Source organism: Protopterus annectens, chromosome 6.part0, assembly GCF_019279795.1.
Source record: "Protopterus annectens isolate FY-2018-M chromosome 6.part0, PAN1.0, whole genome shotgun sequence".
Lineage (NCBI taxonomy): Eukaryota > Metazoa > Chordata > Ceratodontiformes > Protopteridae > Protopterus > Protopterus annectens.
This window is the reverse complement of record NC_056737.1, coordinates 756,974,439-756,999,397: the sequence shown is the minus strand read 5'-3', so window position 1 is coordinate 756,999,397 and position 24,959 is coordinate 756,974,439. Positions and strand designations below refer to the sequence as shown.

The window sequence follows — 24,959 nt, the reverse complement described above, 5'->3', positions numbered from 1 at the left end:
AAAAACTTCAATTTTTTTGGAGCAACAGCTTCTCCAACTCCTTGCATTTCTCTATAATGTTGTTGCTATAGACTAAAAAATCCTATGCTGAGCCACTCTTCCAATAACCTTAAAAATGTGCAAGACCAACATCTCCACATTCTTTTAGTAGTACCAATGCCTGCAATGCTACCCTAGAGTTGGTATGCTCCCATGTGAATGCTGACATTATAATCAAATCTCTAAAATCTGCCTGGATTAAACGGGGCTGATTGAAAGCAATACACTGCCAAAGATGTACACTTCAAAAGACTGGAGACTCTGATCCAACTCAAGACTCACAATTTCTATCTCTTTAAGCATCCTTTGCAATGATCTTAATAACTTTCTACATGTTGTTTTTACTAATACTTTCAATATTGTGCTAAACTGTTCACACTCGGGATTAGTTCAGGCAAGAAGTGCCTCCCTATCATGTTCCTTCAGGTATCCCTGTCATTCTTCATACCAGCATTAAAAACCTACTGTAAAACTAGAGCCAGTATGTGGTACTCTTGCATCAGATCAAACATCCCCAAGACAATGAAATACTCTTAACAGCTATTAGGCATGTGTGGAGAAACAAAACTTAAATCTTTCCTTTCAAAACATCAGTAGCAAGGAGGCAACCCTTCCAACCACTGGTATAAACTTCAACTGTACAGCACATAGCTGGGACTTCAAAACATCACCACATCTGCCATGGGCACCTCCTAAGGGGCAAATTCAGAAAAGGAAAACAAACTATCCCAGTCAAAACGTTTGTTTCCAGAAACAAACCCCACGTGTAAAGGTAAGACCAACTACATGTAGAAACTACTACTCAGCTTCAAGCCCAAGAACTAGTTCCTTCCTCACCAGCCAAGTGACATTCTACATCGTATTGCCATGGTCTAACCATCACCCTTGGACTTTCAGGTGGTAAAGTCTCACAGTGGAATTCTACATAGTACATGTATGACAGTCTTTCAAAGCAATCTGTCTTCTGCAGGTATACTACTTGGTGATTTTATTTTTTTCTCCCTAAGACCTCCTGTTTACTGGCAGGGCCCCAGTACCCAATGTCCCATCCCTTTCGTACCATTCAGTCAGTCACATGAACTGCTAAGTGAACCCGGGTCGGCTTGGCCTTAATTAGGGCTTTATCCTTCTATACCACTGGAGCGGCTATTACTGATTTTTGTACAGGAACATCACCGGCCACTGGAAAAAGCTCCAAAAATTAAAACAATCACAGAGCAATTGCACACCAACTCCCTTCTATAAAACAATCTAATACAATAAGGGCCCAAATGGGGGTACTTTTGTTCCATGAAGTACTCAGGAAGGAATGGATGTATTCCTGTGGACGAGTGGTTACACACCTCTTGAAGCGAAACAGACAGAAGAAACAGTACACGATGTTCCCTCTGTTCAGGAACAGTACTGCCAATTCTCAGTACATGAAGATACTACTAACAAAAGTGCTCAGTATTTGTACCACTGCTTACCCAAAGTCAACTTTGACACAGCTACAAGTTGCACTTGACAACACAGTATAATGAGTTGGTACATTAAACACAGAAATTAATTCAAACCAAGACAAGTCTGTAGATGATGCAATCATGAGACACTTGTAATTAATGTATTCAATTAACTAATATAAAATAACCTTTATTTCAAGGGAAAATAGTTTATAATGCAAGTTGACAAAGACATACAGAAATCATCAGTAAAGTCGGTCAAGTTTTTTTTGTCATAAACTGTGCAAATCTCTTATTAACACAGAAGGCAGAACAATGTCTCACCTTGCAACTCCTCAAATTAAGAAAGTACACCTCCAGCTTGAGAATCTCCCAAAATTCATATACAAACGTAGCAGCAGCCATATGTAAATGATAATCTATGTACATTATTAAAAAACATTCTTACCAATGCCTTTTCTTCTGTACTTGGAGTCCACAGCTAACATGGCTATGTATCCTCTTCGGAACATCTTTTTATGCATGTCCAGCTTGCAAACAATGGCACCTACACATTCTTTATCAACCATGGCCTTTGAATAAAGAAAAAAAATAGGTCACAATACGTTAATCACAATGCGAAAAAAAAAGTTTCCATTTTAAATGTAGCCAACTAGACTGTAAATAAGCAAAAAAAGTTCAGCCATCCTGCAAAGCAGTAAATGAAGAGGTTTACAACTGATGAGCATCACCATTAGCAACAACGGCAACATTCTATACCCTCTGCCAACTCTGTGACACAGACACACACATGTACATTTTGATGGACTATTGTAATTAAATCTAATTTCCAACACTAAAAAAAAGTCAGCAGTATCCTGTAGCCATCTAAAGCTTAAAATATTTTACCTGCAGCAATACTGCAATATTCTGTAGGCTTTATATCGCAAAAAAAGGAAGTTATGTACTTACCACAATGTTCCATCTGAGTTGTTGGTTTTTCATTTGTCTCCAACACGTGGGTTCCGAACTGACTTGGCCGAATTCTACAACTCTAGGATCCAAAAATCTGAGCTCCACCACTACCCATAACACAAACAAAAAGAGCACCAAACCACTGAAAAATCAGAAGAGGCATAGCAGCAATAGCGTAAAAATAGTTTTAATTTCCGCTTTCGTCACTCGACTTCCTCAGAATGCACTACAAGATACTATTAAAACTATTTTTACGCTATTGCTGCTTGGTGCTTTTTCACTGCTCTTCTGTTCCGTGACTACCCATAACACCCTGCTCTCCCCACATTCCCTCAGATAGAGCCTGCTTCGCATAATCCATCTACTGTGTACCACAAAACGTTATAAATACATGTCCCTGAATAGAATAAAAAAAAAAAAAAGAGCACTTCAGGAGCTCAAACAGATAAAGGGATATCCATATCCTTATCAGTCAGGTCTTAAAAATTTGGAAGGAGGGAAGACAGGTTGAAGACAAATGAAAAACTAACTCCTCAGATGGAAAGTTGCACAACTTCTTTACCTGAAGTTGTTTTTCATTTAATCTTCAACCTGTGGGACAGAATCCCCAGCTACATAAATCTTGGGAGGCCCCCATGGAAGGATATTCCGGAGCACAGCAAGACCAAAGAAGGTCCTGTTCCTGGAAATAATGGCAATCTGTCACGCAACTACAGCATATCTACATCACCATGGCATGCCTCTTCATCATAAAGAGAAAAACCTCTCTCCCTCTAGGAAGGAATGCTCCAGCAAAGTAAATAATGAATCACCCCACACACTCTCGTGACTCCTTCAATGCTCACACCTCTACTAAATTTCCTGTCATCTGGTCGCAATGAGAGCTCCAGCCATCCCCCTATGCAAGGAAGCCAGGGAAATTCAGTCACACTTTGAAATCTCAGTACATTAGCAAAGTTTTTTTCTTACATTAAGCTCTTTTAAGCTCTCTCCCAATACAGCTTATTGCACAAACAGCACATTTCTTTGCACTTCTCTGAAATGCCTCTATCATACATTAAAAAAGAAAGATTACATTTCCAGAACTGCACACAGCACTCTAGATGGCACCATACAAACTACATCAGTCTGCACTAGATCTTGCAGTTGTTCCAGAAACTACACATCTTAGCATTCCTTAGCACTCGTCCTCCCCAATGCAGTCAACAAACAATTGCTGTTCTTCAATGCAAGAGGCCTCTTCCTATGCATTTCTTTACTCCACTGGTCTTCATTTTTTCCTCACTCTACTTGCTTAACAATTTGCTTATCTAACAGTAACATCCCCAAGATCACTTTTTAGACTTTTGCCAGTTTTGCTTCCACTTTAAATGAGTATTTTTCTTACCTCCCAGATGATTTACTAGAAATTAACTCAAATTTCCATATTGCAACTCCATTCTACCAATCATATCAAGTTTCTTTCTCTATCTATTCTACACCTTCAGGTTTTAACTAGGATTTTGAAAACTGTCAACAAAAAGGTACAATTTTCCTTGCAGACCTTCTGTTATGTTCACTTACACAAAAGACCATCTGCATATTCCACATTCTTAAACATGGGGGTTAATCACTGATCTAATCTGAATGGGGGAATAAAATGGACTGAACAAGACTCAATGGAGAAAATGAAAAGGTCAAAAAGCAGCAGAATGAGTTAAGGAGGAGCTCAACTTCCCTCAGCTGGGGAGCAGAGAGTACAGTTGTGTACATTTACCATAAATGTAGATGTTAGAGTGCATTAACTGTTGCAGTCATTACATTTGGGTTATCTGCTTGCAGTAGCCCTCAGTCGGCCTGATTAACAAAGTCTTGGGTCCTGCGTTGGTTGCTGTCCCTTCCTCCATGACGTCAGGTCATCAGGGGTATAAAACATGTAGCAGATGCCAATACATCAGTTTTCTTGCCCCAGATGTCAGGTGCCCTCCAAATGGGAAGCAATTAAATCTATAATACAAGGATATACCTCCAACAAAAAAGCAAATACACCAAAAAACTTTTTGAGCATAGTAAGTGAGAGTAGAGGTATTGCCAAAAGAAGAAAGGGGGCTGGAGGGAGGGTAAAGTACAGTTTTGTACCTACCATAAATGTAGATGTTCGAGGATCCACATTGCTGCAGTCCTAACTATTGGGTAGTCCGCTGTCCAGTCGGCCCGAATACCAAAGTATATGGCTGACGTCGGTCAGGGCGCATTAGACTGACGTCAGTACGTCAGAGTACTAATGCGCATGACCAACGTCATATCCTCAGTCTTTTCTTGCCCCAGATGTCAGAAGACCCTGAAAAGATAAGGCCAAAACCAAAAACTCCAAACATACCTGCACCAAAAATATGTACAATATATACAAAATTACCAGAATATAACCTCACCTACACAACCACCCCTAAACACAGAGGGGAAGGAGGGAGGGTAAATTGGACTGCAGCAATGTGGATCCTCGAACATCTACATTTATGGTAGGTACAAAACTGTACTATGTTCTTCATTCCACATTGCTGCAGTCCTAACTATTAGGTAGAATCCCAAAGCAGAGGTAAGGGAGGCTGGCAAATCATAAGGAAGCAGGAACTGACAACATGCCTTGCAAAATAGCTGTGGCAAAACCAGCCCTAGACTTAGAGTAGAGAGGAAGGTGATAATGCTTAGAGAAAGTATGCACTGAACTCCAAGTAGCTGCCTCCAAAATATCCTTAGTTGCCACCCCCCTTAGAAATGCTGTTGAAGTGGCAGTAGCCCTAGTGGAATGAGGCCTAATCCCAGCTGGAATCTCCTTGCCATGATGGGAATAACAAAATGCAATGCAAAACCCAATCCACCTAGAAATAGTTTGTTTTGACACAGGCTTGCCCTGCGAACCCAAAGCAAAAGAAACAAACAACTGCTGAGACTGCCTAAAATCCTTAGTCCTGCTCAAATAATAACGCAACTGCCTGTGTACATCTAAAGTGTGCAAAATCTTTTCCCCTTTATTTTGAGGATCTGCATAAAAAGTAGGCAAATGAATAGTTTGGTTTAAAGCCACACTAGAAACCACCTTAGGCATAAAGGAAGGATTAGTACGTACAGATACCCTATCCTTATGAAAAATCAAAAAAGGCTCTACCGCCATAAGGGCCTGCAACTCAGAAACCCTTCTTGCAGAAGTAATGGCCAACAAAAAAGCAGTCTTCCATGACAAGTATTTCAATTCAGCAGTAGCCGAGGCTCAAAAGGTTGTAGAGTAAGTTTCTCCAACACAAAATTGAGATCCCAAGCAGGAGTAGGAGCTCTACGTGGGGTCTTATATTCTTTGCCCCTCTAAGAAATTGCTTGAACAAAGGATGCGAAAACAATGGTGGGTCACAATCATAGTGAGCTGAAATTGCTGCAGCATGAATCTTAATGGAAGAGAAAGACAAACCTTTGTCCAATAACTCAGTAAGATATTGAAGAGCCACACTCAAATTAGGCTCAGAAATCTCCAAATTGTTTGCTGCACTCCAAAATAAAAATCTCTTCCATTTTTCTGTACACTTTCCTTGTACTAGGTCTTCTGGCTTCCATAATCACATTTAAAACTTGTTGAGGAAGTTGAGACCTGCTGTCTTTCAAAACAGAATATGCCAGGCTGTTAGATGAAGAGAGTGAAGCTTGACATTGAGCAGGTGACCGTCCCTCTGAGACAACAGGTGTGGAATCAAGGGTAAAGGCCATGGAGGCTTCCTTACCAGACTCCTCAGTAATGGGTACCAGTGCTGCCGAGGCCAATCTGGAGCTATTAAAATCATCCTTGGCTTGTCTTGTCTGACCTTTAGAAGTACCTTTGGGAGAAGAGGCAGAGGTGGAAAAGCATACACATGAAGATTTTTCCAACTGAAAGAAAGAGCATCCACTTTCCAAGCTGTGTGATGAAACCTCTTTGTGCAAAACTTTGGCAGCTGGTGGTTTAGTGGAGAAGCGAACAGATCTATGTCTGGAGTTCCCCATGACACTGTCAATTTTTGAAATACATGAAGATCCAGTTTCCACTGTGGGGATCCATGATTTGACTGCTTAACACATCTCCTAAGGAGTTCTGTCCCTCCGGCAGAAATCTTGCCTGAAGAGTTCATTGCAAGCTGAGCGCAGTCTCCCATAAAACCATTGCTTGCCTGCACAATGGGTAAGAATGTGTTCCTCCTTGTTTGTTGATGTACCACATGACAGTTGTGTTGTCTGTTAGAATCAACACCTGCCCTGGAAGAAATAACTCCTTGAAAGCCATTAATGCAAACTGGACTGCTAACATCTCTTTCATGTTGATATGTAGATGCTGTAGTCTGGCAGGCCACTTGTCTTGTATCCACTTTCCATTTAGATGAGCTCCCAAGCAATGTCTGAGGCATCTGTCGTTAGAATCTGACTCGCCTCTGGCCGGGTCACAGAGAGTCCCTTGTTTAGGTGACATTCCTGAGCCCACCACAAAAATTCCTTTTGAATGCAAGGTATTATTTGAATGACAGTGTCCAAATCCTGGCAGTGCTGTGTCCATACATTTTTGAGGTACCATTGCAGCTTCCTCATATGCAGTTTGGCATTGGGAAGCACCAGAATACAAGATGCCATGAACCCTAAGGCTTGAAGGACTGTCCTTGCAGTCAGCCCGGACTGAAGAGATAGTTGATGGAAGTAACTGGAAAGATTCTTTTGTTTGTCCGGAGTTAAAAAGGCCATCTGGGCTGCTGTATTCAGTCTCACACCCAGAAAGCACATGTCTTGAGAGGGTACTAGACTGGACTTTATTTCGTTCACAGAATACCCTAGGCATCTTAGCACTGCTATGACATAATCCAAATGCTGTAGAAGGTCTTCCTTTTCTTGAGCTAGAATCAGGCAGTCGTCCAAGTAAGGATAGATTTGAATTCCTTTCAGCCTGAAGTAAGCTATCACTGGAGCCATAACCTTTGTGAATACTCTGGGCGCAGTGGATAAGCCAAAGGGCAATGCAGAGAACTGATAATGAGAATTTCCAGCTCGAAAACGCAGATACTTCCTGCAACTTAGTCTTATAGGCACATGAAGGTAAGCTTCCTTGAGATCTAAAGTTACCATCCAGTGATCTTTGCCCAGCAGAGGTAAAAGCTGTTGTAACGTCAACATTTTGAACTTGGGAATGTCCAGGTAAGTGTTGAGGATAGATAAATCCAAAATTGGTCTCCACGTGTTCCCCTTCTTCGTACTAGGAACAGGCGAGAATAAAATCCTAGGCCCCTTTCTGGCACAGGAACTGGCTGAATGGCCCCTATTTGGAGCAACAGAGAAATTTGCTTGTGAGCCTCTTTTCTTTGTAGAGGAGGAATGTCTGGCATGCCTTTGAAAGGAGGCAAGGTATGGAAATAAAACCTGTAACCGTGGTGAATGATATCCAGAACCCATCTGTCTTGGGTAATTAAATCCCAATTTTCTTTGAAAAGAGACAGCCTTCCTCCCAAAGGTGCTGCCAGGCGAGAATGTACTGGCAGCTGAAAAGGCAGGTCATTGGGTCTGCTTACGAAAGGACTGACCCCTGCCCTCACCAGAAGTCTGAGCAGGGAACTCCCTGTCCTAGGCCTAAAAGAACCTTGAGCTCTACCCCTACCACGCCTAGACCTACCCCTAGACTGGGAATCATAAGCAGGATAAGTCCATCCCTTAGTAGGCCAATTTCTACTAAACTTGGAGGCTGCACCTGCAAAAATCCTTAACAGTTTGCATAGACTTAGCCTTGTCCTCCATTTTCTTTAAAACTGCTTCCACAGGCGAACCAAACAACACATCAGACTGCAAAGGAGCATCCAAAATCCTTGTTTTAACATGCTCAGCTAAATTCTGATCTCTCAACCAGGCATGCCTACGAAGAACAGAACCAGTGGCAGCCACCCTCGAGGAGGCCTGCACAGCATCAAAGCCACACTGCAAGGAATGTTTACCCACCTGTTCAGACACATGAACTAAATCCTGCAACTCTTTACACTCAATACCTTCTGCCAGAGCATCCACCTTAGATTTCAATTGTGAAAGGAGGTAATTCTGATATTTTAACATGTGAAACTGACAATTCAACGCCCTCATGGCTAAAGTGGAAGAAGTATACACTTTCTTTCCCCATCTATCCAAAGCCCTTGCCTCTTTATCAGGAGGAACAGGATTTTTAACAACAGAGGCCTTCACACCTTTAGGCCCCTGAGAGACAGTTTCGGGTCTGCCCTAGGACTCTTAAAAGATACTTATGAGCTTCAGGCACCCTATAGTACCTATCCGGTTTAACTGGGGCAGGAGGCAAAGAATCAGGATTCAGGAAGCCTCTGCAAAAACATCTTCCACCACATTCAGAACAGGAGGTATAGCTAAAGGCCTATGCTGGGGTAAAACAAGAATTCCCTAAGCCTCTTCCTGGAATCAGAGAAATCTTGACCTTCCCATTTAAAATGCTCCCTCATGGAATGCAGAGTCTCTGAAAATGAAAAATCCTCAGGAGGAGAAGCTGAAGGAGTAGAATCATCCACATCAGAATCAGAATAAGGAGGATACTCCTGCAAGTCTTCAGCCAAGACTCAGAAGCCTCCGAACAGTGCTCAAAACTCTCAAACTCAGGTTCCACCCTAGGCCTCTTATCAGGAGGGCATAGAACCTCTAATCATAGTAATCAAATCCTCTGCCATTTTAAGCATATGTTTCTTAGGCAAAGACCCTGAAGCACTAGGAGAAACCCCCACTGAAGCTAAACTTGGCCTGCCTCTCAAAGAAGCCTTGGAAACAGAAGGGGAGGCTCTAACCACCTTAGGAAGAGAGGGAAGAACAGCCACCTGAGAAGCCCCCTCAGCCTGGCCTACTTCCTGAGAGGATACATCCTGTAACAATAAAGTCTCTCCCTGAGACTCCAAAGAAACACCTGGCAGAACCTCCGGCTCCACTGAGTTTTCTAAAGAACCGACGTCAGGGACTGTCGGTTCTTCCACTCTAGGCCTTGCTGCTTTGTCCTTGCGCTTTTGGCGAAGCGGCCGGAGCATCCGACGGCATTTTATAATTACAACGCTTCCCAAAACTAACCTGGCACAGTCTAACCTTCTCTTAATAGTGCATTTGTTAAATCTAGCACAAGAGCGGCATCCAACAACGCCGTGCTCAGGCCCTAAACAAGGTATACACAAAGTATGGTAATCCCTATGAGGTATCTGTTTCCCACAAGAAATACAGTTATTCACTTTTCTGACATCCGTTAAATACTGAGGCAAGAAAAAACAAAATATTCCCAACGGGTACTTAGCCAACTTTGATTCGGTCTGAAACTCTGACTTCAGAAACTTTCAGAACGCCAACCTGCACTCGCAAAATTGCTTCTGCATCGGACCATGCGGCAAAAAAGACTGAGGATATGACGTCGGTCATGCGCATTAGTACCCTGACGTACTGACGTCAGTCTAATGCGCCCTGACCGACGTCAGCCATATACTTTGGTATTCGGGCCGACTGGACAGCGGACTACCCAATAGTTAGGACTGCAGCAATGTGGAATGAAGAACATCCAGGACTGCAACAGTGAATACACTCGAATATCTACATTTGCGGTACGTGTACACAACTGTACTATGTTCTTCATGTTTCGCTGTTGCAGTCATTACATTTGGGTAGATTCCCAAAGCTAAGGTTGGGAGGAGGAATTTAAATAGAATTAGGACCAGCTATAAGGCCCTGCAAGACTGCAGTGGCAAAACCAGCTCTGGATTTATAGAAAATTGGCAAATGATAATGCTTGGTGAAAGTATGTACAGAACTCCAGGTTCAGCTTCTAGTATGACCCTTGTAGGGACACCCCTGAGAAAAGCTGTAGAAGTAGATGCAGTCCTGGTTGAATGGGGTCTGATGCCCTATGGGATAGGTGTTTCGTGGTTCTTGTAGAAGAAAAAAATGCAGTGGCCTATCCATTTTGAAATGGTTGCTTTGAAATAGCTTTCCCCTCTGTCCCTGCAGCAAATGCCACCAGCAGTTGTTCAGATTTCCTTTGAGGTTTAGTCCTGTCCAAGTAGAATCTAAGTTGTTTGTGCACATCTAAGGAGCGCAGTATCCGTTCCCCTTTGTTCTGTGGGTTAGGAAAGAAGGTAGGCAAATGAATGGACTGATTAAGAGCCACACTGTATACCACCTTGGGCATGAAGGAGGGATTGGCTCTGAAGGACACCATGTCCGCATGAAAGAAGACGAAAGGCTCCACTGCCATAAGGGCCTGTAACTCAGACATCCTTCTTGCAGAAGTCATTGCTAAAAAGAAAGCTGTTTTCCAGGAAAGGAATTTTAAATCTGCAGGAGCAGCTGGCTCGAAAGGAGGAAGAGTGAGTTTCTCCAAGACAAAGTTAAGGTCCCAGGCTGGAGTTGGAGCTCTCCTCGGTGGCCTTAAATTTTTGGCCCCTCTGAGAAACTACTTGAGCAGTGGGCGAGAGAAGAGGGGAAGGCTCTGTGCTATAATGAGCTGAAATGGCTGAGGCATGAATTTTGATGGAGGAAAAGGATAAGCCCTTATGAAGCATCTCAGTCAAATATTGTAGAATCTGAGGTAAACTGGGCACTGCTGCGCTCATCCCTTGAGATTAGTTCCAGTATAAAATCTTTTCCATTTTGCAGCATAAGATTTTCTAGTACTAGGCCTTCTAGCCTCTAAAATGATATCCATCACATTTACTTAGAGGTGGTAAAGGAGAGATTAAGTAATTAGCCAGGCTGCTAGGTTCAGGGATTGCAGCTGAGGGTTGCAGAATCTGGTTCTCCTGCTGAGACAACAGGGAAGGAGTCTGAGGCAGGTGCCATGGGGCCAAGATTGACACACTGCGCTGGAGGGTGTACCAGTGTTGGCGTGGCCAGTTTGGTGCAATTAAAATCGTCCTTGGCTTGTCCTGTTTGATCTTTAGAAGTACCCTGGAGAGCAGAGGTAGAGGAGGAAAGGCATGAACTGATAGGTTTTTCCAGTTGAAGGATAGAGCATCCACTTTCCAAGCTAGTTTGTGGGGAATCCTTGTGCAAAATTTGTCCAACTGATGGTTCTGGAGGGAGGCAAACAAGTCTATATCTGGGCTCCCCCATTTGCTTGTCAAAATGTTGAAAATCATTGGTTCCAGTTTCCACTCGTGTAGGTCCATGAGGTTTCTGCTTGATCCATCTGCCAGTGTATTTAGTTTTCCTGGCAGGAATTGAGCTTGTAGATTCACTTGGCAGCTCAAGGCTGTGTTCCACAATGCCATGGCTAGTCTGCAAAGAGGTAGGAGTGCGTACCCCCCTGCTTGTTTATGTACCACATGACCGTGGTGTTGTCTTTCTGAATAATGTTGTCCTTGAAGGCTGACGAGAGCATTCTGTACAGCTAACATTTCCTTTTGATTTATGTGTAGGTGCATTTGATTTGGGTTCCATTTGCCCTGAATGCACTTCCCTGCCAGGTGAGCCCCCCATGCATAGTCTGATGCGTCTGTTGTTAAGGTTTGGGCGGCAGGGGGTAGTGTGAATGGTAGTCCCTTGTTTTGGTGGCAGGCCTCTGCCCACCAAAGGAACTCTAGGCGTAGGCAAGGTATGACAGGAATCATAGCTTCTAGATCCTGTGAATGTTGACATCATAGGCTTTTGGGATAACATTGCAATTTCCTCATATGCAGCCTTGCATATGGAATTAGAAGAATGCAGGAGGCCATGAACCCCAAGGCTTGCAGTATTTGCCTTGCAGATAACTGGGTTTTTGTGGCCACTTGTTTGAAGTAGGTTGTCAAATGAGTCCGTTTCTCTGGCGTGAGGAAAGCCATCTGGAAGTTGTATTCAAGCTTGCTCCCAGGTATATAATTTGTTGACAGGGTACCAGGCGTGATTTCTTTTCGTTTATGGTGTACCCCAGACAAGTCAGTACTCTTTGAACAAAGGCCAGATGATTCAAACGTATGCCCTGGCTTTCTGCATGAATTAGACAATCGTCCAGGTATGGACATATTTGAATATTTATTCGCCTGCAGAATGCAATGACTGGAGCTAGGCACTTTGTGAACACCCTGGGCGCAGTAGAGAAGTCAAAGGGCAGTGCAGAGAACTGATAATGCAAGTAGCCTGCTTTGAAGTGTAGGTATCTTCTGCAAGACTCTCTGACAGGGATGTGCAGGTATGCTTTTTTTTAAGTCTAGTGTTGCCAACCATGCATCTTTGCCTACCATAGGAAGCAGCTGGTGAAGAGTCAGCATCTTGAAGTTTGGAATCACTAGAAAGGTATTTAGAGTAGAAAGGTCTGGGATAGAATGCCACATATTGCCTTTTCTGGGTACCAGAAAAAGTCTCGAATAGAAACCTTGTCCCTTGTCCTCTTCTGGTACCAAATGAAAAGCCCCCATGCTCGAGAGAGTGAGAGAGAGTACTTGACTTTGGGCCACTGCCCACTTGTTTGGGGGTAGGTCTGGCCACCCGCTTGGTGTTGGTAAGGTGTGAAAGTGAAATCTGTATCCTTGGGACACTATATTTAAAACCCATTTGTCCTGGGTAATGTCTTTCCAGTTTTTGGTGTGCAGACCAATCTTTCCACCCACAGGAGCACTCAGTTGGGAAGTGCTTGGAAGTTTTAAAAGCAAGTCATTGAGACAGTTTTCCATAGGAGGGAGTCTTACTACTCCCTGATTTGGGTGCGGAAACCCCCCACTGCTTAGTCTTGTGTGTCCCCTGGGACTGAAACCTGGGGTTTCTGCTAGGTCTGGGTTGGCTTGAGAAGACCTGGAAGGGGCTGGAAAGGACAGATTCTTAAGAGGGCTAGTGCCTACTAAATCTAGGAGATTGAACTTGTAAGAAATCTTTAACAGTTTGCATAGATTTAGCTTTATCTTCCATCTTTTTAAGAACTTCCTCCGCCTTGTTGCCAAACAGGCGGTCCTGATTTAAGGGAGCATCCAACAATTTAGCTTTAACATGATCAGGCAAAGATTGCTCCTTAAGCCAAGAATGCCTACTGAGCACAGACCCAGTAACAGCAGCCCTGCAAGAGGCCTCTAATGAATCAAATCCACATTGCAAAGTATGTTTTCCAACCTGTTCTGCAGAATGCATTAAATCCTGTAATTCTTTATTTTCCGCACAGTGAGGAATCAACATCATTTTCTGCTTAAGCAATCCAATAACATGTTGCTGATACTTTAACATATGAAACTAGCAGTTTAAAGCCCTAATGGCCAAGGTTGCAAATGTGTAAACTTTCATACCCCATCTATCCAGTGCCCTGGAGTCTCTATCAGAAGGAGTAGGATTTTTAGCAGTAGAAGCCTTACTGCCCTTAGGTCCCTGTGAAATAGTCTCTGGATCCACAATAGGATTTTTAAAAAGGAACTTGTGTGAATCAGGTTTTCTGGGAGCAGGAGGCAAAGAATCAGGGGCCAAACTAGATTCCGAAAAAGCATCATCAACAATGTCTAGTACAGGAGGAATAGCTAAAGGTCTACACGGAGGCAGGAGTAAGAAATCCCTAAGCCTCTTTTTTGAATCAGAAAAATCCTGGCTTTCCCAGTGGAAATGCTCCCTTAGAGTATGTAAGGTTTCACCAAAAGAAAAATCCTCTGGAGGGGAAGCAGAGGGAATACAGTCCTCTGCATCAGAATCCTCATAAGTAGATAAGGGCAAATCCAGATCATCAGAAGACTCAGAAAAATCAGAATCCTGGTCAGTAGATTCACAAACAACTTCAGTCCTAGGTCTCTTAGAAGAGGGAGGTTGGCTTCCCCTGATTAGAGTAATAAGATCTTCAGCCATTCTTATCATTTGTTTTTTAGGCATAGAGGCCTGAGCATGCGGCCTGGACTTCAGTTTTTTAAGCATGGTTCGAGATTTTGGCCTAAATGAAGGAGGCGTCTGTTTAATATGCAAGTCTGTAGGCCTGAATATACCCTCAGAAGCCGGTGCCTGCTCAGCGGCTCCGGACCCATCCAAGGTAGAGACATTCACGGGTTCCATAGTTGAAGCATCTCGTGGCATACCGGACTCCGAATGGGTCTCAGTAGAGGCCTGCCAATCAGAAGTAGCGGGGTATCAGGGGCTGCGAAAGCACCTCACTGAGTACCGGCAAAGTGGTAACTGGCTTAGAAGAGTCATCTGCAGTTTTGGACCTCGGCAGCGTGTCTCTGTCTTTATCTTTGCATTTTTCGAAATACCGGTAGTCGGATGGCTAATCGATGACATTTCTGGATAATTAAACTGAGAACTGAAATATTTAGAGGCAAAAATATACGGACGACGGATAGTGCGCTGATTAAATAAAGCACAAAACCGACAGCAAGGTATGTCGTGGTTAGGGCCTAGGCAAGGAATACAGTACGAATGAAAATCTTTATGAGGTATTTGCTTTCCACAAGTAATGCAATTATTAACTTTTACTGACATCGGTAAGGAGCAAGAAAAAGTTTCCCCAACTGGGTGCTTAGCTTTAGTTGAAGACTTCGGTTCTTTAACTCGAAAACGAAAATTTCAGGAGTCGGCCGACCGGCACTTAAACTGCTTCTGCTTCGGGCACCACACAGCAAGAAAGACTGATGTAATGGCGTCGGCTGCATGTTTTATACCCCTGACAACCTGACGTCATGGAAGAAGGGACAGCAACCAACGCAGAACCCAAGACTTTGTTAATCAGGCTGACTGAGGGTTACTGCAAGCAGATAACCCAAATGTAATGACTGCAAAAGTGAAACACGAAGAACATCTGCAAAAACATGATCTGCACTGATAACAAGGTTCACACATCTCATAGTAAAAGTTCAATACCTCTAGAACATCTGGACCAAAGTGTGGTCTAGGTGCCCAGAGTTCAAGCCTGGAAAATGGATATACTGCTATGCTGACAAGGAGCTACCATACGTTAGATGCACAGATCTTGGGTGGGTCCTAGTCTTGTTTTTTATGGTGACTGACTGGGTGTGGCTCAGCATTAGTCAACCTCCTGCAGCTTTAAACAGGCTTGGGGGGGGGGGCAGCAGGAGAAATCTTACTAGCTTAGGAAATGGGGACAGCCTTAAGCTTTTTGAGCTTTAGCAATTTCTTCCATCTTTAAGGGCAAAAGCCTTAAACAAGGCATAATGATCACAAGACACCAGGAAATGAGCCCCCCTAAACACTTCTAATATTCAGAATGCTTGCCTCATTGAGGAATCCCTGGTTCCACACTTGCACTCAAGTTCTTCAGGCTCCTTTTTGTCCATAACAGAAAATAGATGGTAAGAACTGTCATAACAAGCCTCACTTTCTCTCTTCCCTTTTTGCAATCTTCTGGTGAGAAGTGGCCTTGGAAAGTACTCACAACTGGTTTTAAGTCTTGCTGGCATTACTTTTATGGACTATGACAAAGGATCTCCAAAGTCAACTGTTAAGTACTTACCATAGTGACAGACTTGGATTAACAGTTCCATTCTCATTGCTAAACGATAACAGGAACTTTCCTAGGTTTCCAGTCTCCTCACCCTTTTCCCATAGCACTGCATTCCTCGGGACCCTATTCTAGATGTCTACATTCTCCATGAAGAGGAATCACTACCACTACAAACATAATGAAATAAACTTACGACAATATGCTACAAATCATTACTCAGGCCAGTTAAGACCAAACTGGTGGAAGAAGAGAGGGAATGGTAATTTGTCTGTTAGACATTTTAAAATGAGTAAATACCCTATTCTCACACAATAGTATGTAGATAGTAAATTATGTTTTGTATTACTTTATCTAAACTAATATGTATGCATTGTTGCCCACTGTTTTAGTTTCTCACATTTATTGTATTTGTTTAATCTCTATAACCTTATTTTAATCAATGGAGCTTTTCTCCCCGGGCCTCCACTGAAAATGGAAATTATCCAGCTGGACTAGCCCGGTCAACAAATGTAAAATAAAATAAATAAATAAATAAATAAATAAAATAAATAAGAGAGGGAATGGTAATGAGGATAACGTGCAATTTGCACTTTTCCATAACTTAAGATGTTCAATTTCTTCACAGTTGCAGTAACCCTTAGACTATATGGGTTGTTTCCCACCTAAGAAACAACAGTCAGTATACTTCAAAAAGCACCATCTCCCCAGGAGGGAAATCAGCAGTCAGGGTGAAGCTTTTTTCAGGACTTTCTTGACCACACAATGAAAAAGCAGCCTAACAATCCTGAAATAATCAACAGAAACAAAACTAATATAAAGTAGAAACAAACACAACTCTACTTCATACCAAGCTATGACTACATACAAGAATAGAGTATAGAAAGAGGATGTGGCTACTGCAGCAAAGAGGAATTCACCCTACTGATATGGGTAAGTGTAACTTACACAACTATACTATGTACATCATTCCCATTGCTGTTATTTGCCCTTAAGCTGTAAGGGTTGAATACAAAAGGCTATCCATCCTAGGAGGAGGGATATGGATTCAGGAGCCCCAAGAGAACAGTCATAGAAAAGTTTAACCTGGACCTAGAAAAGGAATCCAGTTTGTAATGCTTTGTAAAAGTATGCAGATGAGACCATGTGGCTGCCTTTAGAATGAGTCCATCCCTTGGCAATATGTCACTACAAGACAACACTATTGAAGAATAATGTGCCGCAATACTGGGATTTGTCATGGTGGGAAAAAAAAAAAAACAACTAGAAACTGCCTGTTCAGACAAAGGGTGTACACTGTTTGCCTCTTGAAAAGAGATAAACAGCTAATTGGCTTTTCTAAAGGGCTTCGCTCTGTCAACATAGTAATTGAACTACCTATGCACGTCTACAGTATACAGAATTGGTGGTAGAAAACTAGGAAACTGATGACTTGAATCAAAGTAAACACCAAAGAACACGCTGGGCATGAGTGAGGGGGGTTGTTCTTATAGAAAATGAAACAGGATTCACCCACGATAACAGCTTGAAACTCATACTCTTCTTGCAAATGTCAGAGCAATGACGAGCACAGTTTTCCAACTCAAGAACCTTAAATCAGCTTGATGGGTTGGTTAAAAAATGGTAACATTCAATTTCTTCAGTATATAGTTTGAGTTCCCAAGGAGAAGCAAACCATTTACAAGGAGGCTGCAGGTATAAAACTCCTTTTGGAAACCTTTAATAACAAACACAAAAGAGGAGGGATCTATGGACAGACATGCTGAAATAGCCACAAGATTAACTTTTACAGAGGAAAAAGTGAAGCCAGAGAAACGTTAACTCTCAAATATTTGAGCATCAAAGATAAAAAAATCTCTAATAGGTACCAACTAGACAATCGATTCACTTACCAACATAGGATTTTCTACTAGCAGGCTTTTCGTCTCTTAGTAACTGCTACCCATCCTCATGAAATAAGTGCCTAAATGTATTAGGACTGAATCATCTAGGCTGTCACTTGAGGCTGACTGATATTTGGGTGTTAAACTCCCACTGTCTTATGTGAGTAAATCTACTCAATGAGGAAGCCTGTGGTAACTGCCCTTGGCCAGTTCCATAGGAAGCGAGAGTCAATGATGCCTGGGCCAAAAGGGAGACACATTTACTTTGGGGTACACCATGGACATCAGTAGGAAAGGTAGAAACTCAAGAAATATTCTCTTCCAAAGGAATGAAAATGCATCTATTTTCCAGGTATGCTTGGAAGGAGCCCTGGAACAAAGCTTGGTTACAGCTGTCCATTTTGAAAACAGGCAAACAAATTTATTTGAGGTGTTCAAAACAATTTCTGGAAGATCCCCTCATTCAATTTCCATTTGTGAGAGTCTGTTGGGGTCCTACTCAAGCTTGTCTGCCTATGACAGAATGTAACATGCTTTGAGGGTTAAAGAAAGCTGAATCGCTTACTCCCAAGCTATCACTGCCAACCTGCATAGGGGTACAACCTTGTACCTCCCTACTTGTTTGTATCGTCTGTAATCACTTGGAAAGGTCCTGGAGATCAAAAGTGATGGACAGACTTCAGCTTATGACAGATGCTGGCTGTGATCCATGCGCCTTGATGTGCTTTGGTCTGCCTGAAGGATTCCATAGGCCTTGCACTTTTAACACTCTGGAAACTGCTCCCCAACCAAAATCTGAAGAATCTGTGGTGACAGACTGCATTGGAGTCTGAGGAGAGAAGGGAAGACCTGGGTTCAGTTGTTTGCACCAATGCAGTTTCCTTCTTAGAACACCCAAAACTGGAATTTAAAGCACCACAGAATACAAATGATTTTTTTTTTTTTAGTAACCTCAGCATCTTTTTCATGTGTAATCAGGAAAGAGGTATCATGAGAATCATAGACCCTATGAACCCTAGGATTCTCAGAAATTCTCTTGCAGAAGTCTGAAGCTGGAAACATTCCGGATAAAAATCCACCTTGCCTGGGGTTAAAAAGGCCTTTTGAAGAGAAGAATCTATAAGGTATCCCAGAAACGCAATCCTGTCAGATGGAGTTCAAGGAGGATTTTGCAATATTTATTGCGAAGTCCAGACTGGTCAAAAGAAGAGAATTAACCCATGTTAATGTCCCAACCTCTGGATAAACACACTGGAAAGAGAAGCAAGTTATCTAAATAATGAAAGAAGTGCATGTCTGCAGTAAGCTAGGACTTGTGATACACATTTTGTGAATACCCTTGGAGATGTAGACAGGGTTGTCACCTTTTCAAATGCCCAAAGTGGAACATTTTCTGTAGAAATGTGACATTTTGTAGTACAAAACACATCCATGGCCAATGTAAAGGACAGAACTTCACTTTTTTCCCCAAAATAAAAACTTACTTGTGTAGTACTTAAGTTGCTTACACTATTTCTTATAGCATGTAGGTGTTTCAAGTACAAAATAACTGATTTATGCAACGATTAATGAAAACTTAGGAAATATGTTTTGTCCTAAAATCTCGGGTCATTTGCCGTTTTTTAATGTTTTTTAACAGAACACAACTACCCAAAGAGGGACAGGTGGTAACCCTAGCTGTAGATAGGGTTACCACCCCTCCGTTTATTTTTTTCCGGATGATCCGGAAATCAAACATATTCTCCAGTAGTCCAGAAAACACTGTACAAACTCCAGTATTCTGTTTCAAAAACGGAAACAGACTACTGGAGTTTGTTAAACTGGCTGATTTACTATGCTTAGTAAATTGGCCAAAAGAAGGCACTGGGAACGGAAAAAGAGGGCGTTCCCAGTCGGGTGATTTTATAGTGACACCACAGAATGGTAGAAATGTGGGCGGGAGAGAGGGTGGAGTGGCAGGTTTACACATGATGCGAGGGATGTGGCCTTACTCCAATTTTAGCCACAACGAAAGGTGGCAACCCTACATTTGGTTTATCTACAGCTAATGTACTGAACTGATAATGTGACCCAGAAACGGAGAACCTCAGAAACCAAGTCTCTGGCTAAGGGAATATGGTAGTAAGTACCTTTTAGGTTTTTACCAATTAACTCGTGTGAGGAATGAGTCTCAATAAGCTCTGTACTTTGGAACTTTCACGTACTGATGTAAAAATGAAAGGTCTAGTACTCATCTCCATGAGGCTTCTTTCTTTGGTACCAAAATCATTCTGGAATAGAAGCCTTTGCCCCTCTGACTTAAAAAGGGACTGGTTCTATGACTCCCTGGGTAGGTCAAGACTGAAGACATTTTAAGTTGTTTACAAAATATTACACATTTACTCTATTATGACAAAAAATCCAGTTTAAGATCTAAAACCTAATGAATACTACCAATGTACAGATTTGTTTTTGACAAACTGTTTTGTTGTTTACATTTCTTCAGCAACCCTTGCGGCTCCAGAGATGACAGAATGTGTTTGAAATGTGTGTCCATAATTTGATTTTTTTTTCCCCCCAAACAATTCTTGATGCAGTCTTTGGAACATAAACCTCCAGTGTTTTGCAACAGTGGATGACTTAACTTTGAGGTGGGATACTATTTATGATGGAGGCATAAGGATGTTCTTGATACCAAGCTGTATAAAAACTGTACTTGTCTGAACACAAGTGCATGCTCAAACACTGTGAATTTGCCTGGGTTAGGCCCTTTTGCAGGACATGGTTATCAGTTGGAGAGAGTTGTGACAATTTTGCAGTCACCTGCAAACTCAGTCAGCCAGAGACCTCTGACTTCAGCAAAGTGTATGCTGAAGAGGAACAGGCTTATTATGGAACCCTTCAGTGAGACATTTGTGATGAAGCCTTTTAAAGGAAAGTAGGCCACTAACCTTGACTGCATGGGGTCTGTTTGTGAATCAGCTATTCAACAGGTTACACAGAGGGGTTAATGTTCAAGTGAATGCGTTGCAGTACAGTCTGCTTACCTGGATCTAGCTAACCTATTGTCCAGACCCTCAATTACCAGCTCAGAGAATTTCATTAGATTCAGCAGGTAGGGCCTTCCTTTCAAAAGCTACACTGGCTCAGACTGAAGCACAGAAGGCTGACAAAGTCTTTATGAGCTTCACACCAACATGTTCCATTACTTACAAAATACTGGTTAACATTAACTGATCTAGAGTCTCCCAACATTAGTCATACAGACACCACTATAGCTACTCTCCAGGCCTCAGGCACAAACATGGTAAAGAAGCTAAGCCTGAAAAGGTCTTCAAAGGAAATCAGGGGATACAGGGCTGTCTCTTGGTCAACACTAAAAACTGAATGTTGTTACGACAGAATCAACTTGCACTTTCTGCTCTGAAGAGGGCATTTAATAGCTGCTCAGGGCTGATTTTTTTGGCTGAGGGCAAGAAAATGTGGGAACTGAATTCATTTGTGGGTATACTGGCAATGTTTTAAGGGTAAGAACAGTCCGAATGGAGAGATGATAAATCAACAAGTAAAAGAGAGTAGTATTGCTGGAACTGAACTCATTCCCAAGTCCTAGTGAGTATCTTCATGAGATGAACCCAGTTCTTCACAAAATCTCACCAAAACGACACTGATATATAGACTGTATTTTATACAGCATATATCAAAAGTACAGAGGTAGGTTAAAAAATAAAAAAAATATATAGCTGTGTGCATGAGACCCAGAGTAAAAAAAAGTGCCCAATCCTGGTAGATGCACTGGTGCCAAGACTGGAAAAAAACAGTCTAGAATCCTCAAGACACGGAAACATTCCTACAGTGGGACTATGCTAGGCCCGGGGGGGGGGGGGGGGGGGGATGTCCCCCATTGTAGAAGGAAGTAGTAGTCCAAAAAAACTGATAGGCCAAAAGAGACAATAGAGTGGACTATTGAGGATCAATTATGTATTATCTATTGTGCAGAATTTCCAGACAAATCAGAGGAAACGAAAATACTTACACAAAGCAAGTAATTTACTGAAATCACACACGTATAATTGAGTGCTTTCGCACGTACTAAAAGGACATTTTAAATAGGTTCAAAAGTTCATAGGTGTGTACTAGGCTAATGGCCCTGGAGCCTTTACAAGCCTATCCCATAGGATAAACCTGGCATCGTGCCACCCGAACATAGTTCCCAGTGCCTCTGTCAAGTAGAGCCACTGGAGTGATCCCCAGGGTGAATTTTCTATTTCCCATCCACTCATCACGATTTTTCTTGAAGAGGGCCAGTGAGGCACTCTGCTTGACGTGTATGGGAAGTCTATTCCATAGCATGGGCAACGCCTGGGTTATAAACCTGTCCCTCCAGCTTGTTCTGCTGATTGTGGTAATGAGGTTGAGGTATCTGGAGCCTGCAGTGCAGAGAGATTGGGATTTCTTTAGATGTAGCATTTCTAACAGAGCTAGGTCAGACATGGCTTTTTAAGTCAAGCAGAGATTGCCTCTAAGTAGGCGATATGAGACAGAGAATAGTTTGGAGTTTTGTTTTAGTCTGTCCATATAGGACAAGTGTTTAAGGCCTAAAATCCTTTTTGTGTGGTATTTTTGCGGCCTCTCCAGTTGTTGTAGATGTCTAGTGAGGTACATGCCAAATGGGGCATTGTACTCTATGACTGGCATAATGAGGGAAGAGTAGAGGGAGACAATGTGGCTGCAAACTCTTAGTAATGAGATGTGCCACATAGAAGGACTTTCTGACCACAGTAGCAATGTGGTAGTCAAAAGAGAGGTTGCTGTCAACCTGTGTTCCCAGATCTCTTATGACGCCTTCTATGTTCAGTGGACTACCATTGATGTGGTAATTCATGGGAACAGGGTTTTTCCCAAAAGAGATGACGACACATTTTTTGGCATGGAGCTTAATGCCATGGTTCTGACACCAGTCACTGGTCTCAGTGAGTCCTTTCTGTAGGATGCCAACATCACTTGGGGAGTTAATTATGGCTCCCAACTTACAATCTCAGAGTCCCTTCGTGTTGGCGTGAACTTCAGAGAAGTAGATACTAAACAGGAGAGAATCCAGGACCGAACCCTGTGGGACTCTACTCTTGTCTGGTCGACAGTCTGGCTTGGAGTCAGCTACTTTCACACTGTAGGTTCTATCTGTGAGCCAGTTTGCAACACACCTAATGATATAGGGGTTGATCCCTAGTTTAGTGAGTTTTTCTATGATTTCTGAGTGGGGAATGGTATCAAAGGCCTTGGCCAGATCAAGGTAGGCTGTATGAACCACCTTGCCTTCATCCACAACTGTGGTGACTGACTCAAAGACATTTGTATTTTTTGGTGCTATTTTTGAAGGTATTTAAAGGAAACTATCCTTCCAAACACTGATAATCTAATATTCCTAACTTGCCTGTACATAAACCAAGTGATGTCTTAAAAATATATAAAAAGCACTGTACAGAAAAAAATAACTAATGTTTAATAAAAAAATATATATATTTAAAATTGTAATAGAAATCAAAAAGAATTGTTACCACAGGGACAGTTCAGAATTAACTCTGATATAAATACTATACTGCCATAAAAATGTACTTAAAATACATTAAAATTTTTAAGAAAACTCACTTAAAAAACTACCTAATCCTGTAAGATTAAAACACAAAACATACCGCTCTCATAATTTTGAAGCCCTATGTTTTAATAACGCCTTAATAAAAACAATCATTCAAACCTGGCGCAGTGAAAGCATTCAAGTTAAACTGCCACCAGGTCTCCCTGTACTGCAGCATGTTTTCCCAATCACCTCCTTTAGGGGGCACATTCACCTGCTCCATGACACAAAAAATGGAAGCCACCATGTGTTGGTTTTGTCAAAGAATGAAAGCATTGTTGGTATTCTCTGTCCTAATACTGTAGGTGTGTTCATAAATTTTTTGATTGAGGGTCTTCTCCATCATCCCTATCTATAAGCATGTAAATTTTTTTGCATATAGCTAAATAAATACTCTTACTGGAACAGTTTCCTTTTCTACAATAAATCTTACTACGAAGAGCATTCCCTAATACAACAGTTTTCCCTTCATAAATAAACCTATTATAAGGACATCACCCACATTTGTTGGTACCCCCAGAATGTTTCTCCTTTTTCCTTTTAAAACTCCCTTCAAAAGATACACTTCAAATTTTTCCCTGTCTTAAAAATAAATTTTGGATCCGTACTCAATGTTCCAACCAATTCAGTATTAAATCTCAACATACTCTAGTTGTTTGATATGATACTTTTAATAGCAACTGCAACGTGGTTATATTCCAAATCACAGCTTTTTAAAATACTCCTTCAACCTTAACTGTTCATTCTCCTTATCTACATATTTAACTCCAATTAGTGGCTTGTACTTTGTCCCCCATCCCGTGATAACCTCCTGTGAAACCTCAGCAACTAGTTTCTCTGGTAACTCCTTTCCATAAATAATCTAGAAATAATTTTAATTTCTTACAGAAAGTCATTAACAATTGAGGTCATCCTTGCAGCACTGATATTGCCCTTTTATAATATCCTTTTTTTGTTTAAAGGGTTGTGCACTAGAAAAAAGGTAAATACGAGTTGCTGAACGTAGGTTTCTGAAAGTTCTAGACTTAAATTTTCCCTCAAAAATATCTACCTTGAAATCTAAACAGTTTATCCCATTTTTACTACAATTAAAAGTCAACTTCAAAAATTCAGTGGTGTGGTTTAAATATTCAACAAATGTCTCTACAATCTATTCAGGACCTTCTCAAATAATAAAGTTGTCTAAAAACCTTGTATATAATTTAATAAATTTAAAATAATAAGAAGTAAACACACAAACTTTCTCCCAGCCAAGTAAATCTAAATTCATATACAATGGGGCGCATGCAACACCCATAGCGATACATTTTATTTGCTGGAAGGTTCCCCTTCAAAATAATTAAAATTATTTTCCAAAATAACGGTCATAAGTTCCAAAAACAAGTTGACGTCCTTTCCCTTTAAAAATTCAAACTGTCAAGGAAAAAAAATCTAAACCATCCTTCCACAGGATTGGCGGAAAACAAATCCACTATAGCTACGAAACCATATTTTATCAGAAACAAGGTCTTGAGTTAGGGTATCCAGAAAGTCTCACGAGTCCCTTACCACATCACCTATAGCTTCTTTTCAAAGACTGACCCAGGAAAGCTGCCACTGGATGGGTTTTTGAACCACTAGCAGCCACT

At 41.7% G+C, this 24,959-nt stretch overlaps 1 protein-coding gene across 1 annotated transcript in view; it reads right to left on the bottom strand.

The window, feature by feature from the left end:
- Positions 1 to 24,959, bottom strand: part of NAA30 (N-alpha-acetyltransferase 30, NatC catalytic subunit) — a 252,650-nt gene that overhangs the window by 83,925 nt on the left and 143,766 nt on the right. The window contains exon 3 of the mRNA XM_044074435.1: positions 1,930 to 2,053. Within this exon, the coding sequence (XP_043930370.1) occupies positions 1,930 to 2,053 (124 nt within the window). The remainder of the gene's footprint in view (positions 1 to 1,929; positions 2,054 to 24,959) is intronic.